This window comes from Carcharhinus amblyrhynchos, chromosome 32 (genome assembly GCF_965287045.1).
Source record: "Carcharhinus amblyrhynchos chromosome 32, sCarAmb.v2.hapA, whole genome shotgun sequence".
NCBI classification, from domain to species: domain Eukaryota; kingdom Metazoa; phylum Chordata; class Chondrichthyes; order Carcharhiniformes; family Carcharhinidae; genus Carcharhinus; species Carcharhinus amblyrhynchos.
In genome coordinates, this window is record NC_137355.1 from 19,395,857 (window position 1) to 19,401,044 (window position 5,188).

The window sequence follows — 5,188 nt, forward strand, 5'->3', positions numbered from 1 at the left end:
GAAGGAGTCCTATTTATTTCCATAACGCCTACTGAGTTACTTTAATTGTCAAATGCATGAGTTGAAAGTTACATGTGAAAGCACCACCCACATTTGGAGGAAAGTCGAGATGTTGGCACCAAAGGGTGGATCACGCCGCCCTCCTACTCATTAGCAAGGCGTGGGGGCAAGTTGGTGACTATAAAAGGTGGAGGAAGCGATGTCTCTATCCGGAGAAGTTCTGTGCCTGTGTGTGTGAGTGAGAGAGGGAGAGACAGGCGACCCAGAGGCCGGGAGTGGAAGTACAGCGGCCGCTTCAGCACCATGGAGAGTTCCGGCATCTTCCTGCTTCTTGTATGCGCTGTTCTCCCACTCCTGCACTGCCAGGGACAGTCCAGAGAGGTGACAGAAGACTATCCAAATACAAAACACAGCGACTCCGCCGAGAGAGAACTGGTCAGTTACCTTTATATCCATCCCCGTACAAACTGCATTAAGTTAACTATCCTCCAGCTTTCTCCCTAACCCCATCATCCCGTTTTAACCCCACCCTGCCTCACCCCTTTTGCTGCACCTTCATTCTCCCCAATGCTGCAGTTATTTAGCAGCCCTGCTGCTTTGCAAACCAACTTAGACAATTTCCCAACCCAGCTGCACTTTCCTCTCCCTTTCCTTCTTCCCCCCCATTGGGTTAAGTGTTCATTTCATTTCCCCCATCCAATCCCATTCACACCCCACTTCTTTCTCTCTCTCTCCAGTTCCCTATCTGTCTGGATGCCCCAGCCTCTGCCTGGGTTCTGAGTTTTTCTTTTACTCAGTCAAATGGAAGAGGAATAACTCAGTGATTTCACAGGACCTTTACAGTGCAGAAGGAGGACTTTCGGTCAATTGGGTCTGCACTGGATGGCTGAAAGAACATATTCTACCCAATCCCACTCCTGACCCTATCCCTATAACCGTGCACATTCTTTCCTTTCAGATTCCCTATCAAATACCTCAATCAAACCTGCCTCCACTACTCTCTTGGGTAGTTCATTCTGACCACCCACTGGGTGAAAAAGAAATTCTCTCATTAATTTTAACCCAGGGTGGTATGGTGGCACAGTGGTTATCACTGCTGCCTCACAGCACCAGAGACCCCTGGGTTCGATTCCCAGCTTTGGTCACTGTCTGTGTGGAGTCTGTACATTCTCCCCATGTCTCTTTCGGCTTCCTCCAGGTGCTCCGGTTCCTTCCCACAGTCTGAAAGACATGCTGGTTAGGGGCATTGGCCAAGCTAAATTCTCCGTCAGGTGCCAGAATGTGGCAAGTAGGGGAATTTCGCAGTAACTTCATTGCAATGTTAGTGTAAGCCTACTTGTGACTAATAAAGTAAACTTACTCCCTTATTTTGAATGCATGCCCTCTAGTTCTTGATGTACTCCTGAGAGGGTTACAGCTTCTCACTATGGACCCTCAGGATGTACTTCTTGAGATGAGTTTTGGATTTCTCTGCCAGTAAGTTACAAAAGCATTGACAGTTTTATTGATTGGAATAAGGACACAGAGTCCAAAAATTCATTGGAAGAGTTGTGTTGAACTTTAACTTGTGGGGCAAAGCTCTTTGGTTTTCAAGAATATGTTTTCACGGAATGAAGATTTAATTAAAGTTGTTGTGTGACAGAAGTGCATTAGCCATGCTAAATTCTCCCTCAGTGTACCCAAAGAGGCACCAGAGTGTGGAGACAAGGGAATTTGCACAATAACTTCATTGCCGTGTTAATGTAAGCCTACTTGTGACACTAAATAAACTTTAAAATTTCAATTATTCCAAGATGCTATCCAAGGGACATTTTCTTTGTCTCCTGACAAAGATTCCTGAGTTGCGGAGATGCCGATGTTGGACTGGGGAGGGCCACCTGAGATGACCACTAAAAACATGAGTACCTGATTATTTTGTCTGTTGGATCTTGCTATGCGCAAAACAACTTCCAGGTGACTTTGTGTGATTGCCCTGTGTAACTCAGTAACTAACGATATGACTCAATCGATGCGAGTGTTTAGGGGGGTCTATTACGAAAGATAACAAGCCATCACAAGCTCTTTACTTCCAAAAAAATTGTCAAGTTGTAAGAGAATTTTTTAAAACTTTTTTTACAGTTTGAAGCCATGGAAGATATACTAGGAAAAATCCAGAACACCAGGTTCTCATCCTATGAAAAGAAAGCTGGACAAATCCCTCTGGTGAGTTTCGGACCAAACCATTTTATTGGTTTTCAGTGACAGAGACGTGACAACTCAAAACATTGACATGAGAAATGGCCACACAGACTAAAATGCCCATTCCTTCTACAGTTCATATCTCAATCATGGACTATGTTGCTAAAATTTCTCCTAACTCCATGCTAATTGGATCCAAAGATGTAGGGATTAGGTGGATTGGTCATGTTAAATTACCCCTTAGCATCCCAAGATGTGTAGGTTGGGTGGCTTTTCCAAGCTACATTACCCTTTAAGGTCCCAAATGTGTAAGTTAGGTGAATTGGCCATGCTAAATTATCCCTTAGTGTCCCGAGATGATTAGGTGGATTGGCCATGCTAAATTGCCCCTTAATGTCCCAAGATATGTAGGTTAGGTGGATTGGCTGTGCTAAATTACCAAAAGAGAAAATGCTGGAAAATCTCAGCAGGTCTGGTAGCATCTGTAAGGAGAGAAAAGAACTGACATTTCAAGTCCAGATGACCGTTTGTCAATTTAGCTTTGGACTTGAAACGTCAACTCTTTTCTCTCCTTACAGATGCTGACAGACCTGCTGAGATTTTCCAGCATTTTCTCTTTTGCTTTTATCCCATGCTAAATTACCCCTTAGCATCCCAAGATGTGTAGGTTAGATGGATTTTCCATGCTACATTACCCTTTAGCGAACCAAGATGTGTAGGTTAGGAGGATAGGCCATGCTTATTTGCCCTTTAGTGTCCCAAGATGTGTAGGCTAGGTGGATTGGCCATGCTAAGTTGCCCCTTAGTTTCCCAGGATTTGCAGGTTAAGGGGAGTAGTGCAACAAATATGTGGGGGTCATGAGTATAGGGCCTGCTCTGTCAGAGGGTCTGTGCGAACATGATGGGCTGAATGGCCTCCTTATGCACTATAGGGATTCTATGAATAATATATCCCTCCCCATTGTGAACAGATTAAATATAACCCTTTTTCAAAGTCATAGTCATTATTTAACTTTAAAGTAGACACTTCATAATGCAACATTAATGAGTGAAATTATTTCCGGGGAAAGTTAAGTGTTCAGTTTTACCATTTGTCTTCTCCCCGTGTCTGCGTGGGTTTCCTCTGGGTGCCCCGGTTTCCTCCCACAGTCTAAAGGATGTACTGGTTAGGTGCACTGACTGTGCTAAATTCTCCCTCAGTGTACCTGAACAGGAGCTGGAGTGTGGCAACTCGCGGATTTTCTCAGTAACTTTATTGCAGTGTTAATGTAAGCCTACTTGTGACACTGATAAATAAACTAAACTAAAACCATTATTAAACATTTACTATCTAATATAGGGGTAGGGTTCCATCGAGGTGCCTTTCTCCAGACGTGAGTTTGGAAAATGAATCCCAGCGGAGTATTCCATTCCGGGGATATTGCAGCCAAACACAATATCACGGGCGGCATGGTGACACGGCGGTTAGCACTGCTGTCGCACAGCTCCAGGGACCAGGGTTCTACTCTGGCCTTTGGTAGCTGTCTGTGTGGGGTTTGCACGTTCTCCCTATGTCTGCGTGGGTTTCCTCCAGGTGCTCCGATTTCCTCCCACACTCCAAAGATATGTAAGTTAGGCAGATTTTCCATGCTAAATTGATCCCTAATGTCCAACAATGTGTAGGTTAGGTGGATTGGCCATGCTAAATTGTCTATTAGTGCCCCATTAGCCATGAGAAATGTGTAGGTTATGGGAATAGGGAGGGGGAGAGAGTCTTGGTAAGATACTCTGTTAGAGTCAGTGTGGACTCAATGGGCCAAATGGCCTCTTCTGCACTGTAGGTATTCTATAATCCTAATACAAACATACAACCTAAGGGCCAGGTGGTCAATTGAACAGTCAACAGTCATCTCAACTTCAGCATAAAGTCTTCTACCCAATAACACACCCAAAAGCAATCTCCTTGAAGAGGTTAAAAAAAATCTAATTTAGGTAACCATAAGTTGCCGCAATGTAGTAAAGGCTTACTTGTGTATATCCACTCATTTATTCTTCTATTGTTGTTTGCTAGTCTGAACTGAGACCTCCTCTGGACCCACTCCAAGGCCAGTACACCCTTCCTTAGGTATGGGCCCAAAACTGTTCACAATATTCCAAATGGGGTCTGACCAAAGCCTTATAGAACCTCAGCAGTGCATCCCTGCTCTTGCCCTTTAGAAATGAATCCTAACATTGAATTTGCCTCCCTGGGTCCCTGGATTACTAGTCCAATGATAACACCACTCCCTTACTGCCTCCCCTGAAAAGGCAGTCAAAGGCGGTTGCTAATTTAAGTGGGGTTCAGGTATTTGAGTGTTGGAAAGCCAACTGATGATTGCTTCTGTTTCTGTTCCGCAGTGTGACATTGGCGATAGGTGTGCAATCAAGCAAGGCCCCAGGATCGGTAAGCTGTGCGACTGCGCCAGGGGCGCCATCTGTAACTCCTTCCTCCTCAAGTGCATCTGACGCAGAGTGTGGAAAGAAGAAGGCCAACACATGTGGAGAAGACCTTGGCGAGGGAAATGTAACCAGCCCAGGGGCCATCCCTGAGCACAAGGCAGGAGGATTGGTGCTGGAGCTTCAGCTGATGTTTTTGCTAACTTGTGATCCATTAATTTCAAAAAAAGAGAATTGTAACTTTAATTGAAATAGATTATTGTGCTGGTTGTTCACAATGTTCTCCCACTGAAGATGGCTGGCTGACACCATGTTAAATGTGAAATATGTTACTCGTCTCATTGAGGGAAGCCCTTTTGCCGATTGTTATCCAAATAAATTTCACCTGCAGTCACCTTCCATGATGTGACCTGTTTATTGCCCAGTGATCGGTTGCAGATTATTACAACACCAGCTTCTGGCATCTCCATAAGAACCAACAGTTAGTAATCAGGAATTGTTCAAAGTTCGAGAACAAAGAACAGTACAGCACAGGTACAGGCCATTCGGCCCTCCAAGCTTGCACCAATTCCTAATCCTTATTTAGACCCACTAC

General features: G+C 44.6%; 1 protein-coding gene across 1 annotated transcript; it reads left to right on the forward strand.

Moving 5' to 3' along the window:
* The first annotated feature begins 303 nt into the window (after window positions 1–303).
* LOC145360714 (cocaine- and amphetamine-regulated transcript protein-like) lies at window positions 304–4,726 on the forward strand. The gene is made up of 3 exons (XM_080216091.1): window positions 304–435; window positions 2,119–2,202; window positions 4,555–4,726. The coding sequence occupies exons 1-3, from the start codon at window positions 304–306 to the stop codon at window positions 4,660–4,662; spliced, it is 324 nt and encodes a 107-aa protein (XP_080072217.1). The 3' UTR covers window positions 4,663–4,726.
* Window positions 4,727–5,188: the final 462 nt, after the last annotated feature.

Bases quoted from the DNA above. Each gene is read 5' to 3' on its own strand.
- LOC145360714 (XM_080216091.1), top strand. From the start codon at position 304: ATGGAGAGTTCCGGCATCTTCCTGCTTCTTGTATGCGCTGTTCTCCCA. The intron at 436-2,118 runs GTCAGTTACCTT...CTTTTTTTACAG, and splicing joins ACTCCGCCGAGAGAGAACTG to TTTGAAGCCATGGAAGATAT. The intron at 2,203-4,554 runs GTGAGTTTCGGA...TCTGTTCCGCAG, and splicing joins AAGCTGGACAAATCCCTCTG to TGTGACATTGGCGATAGGTG.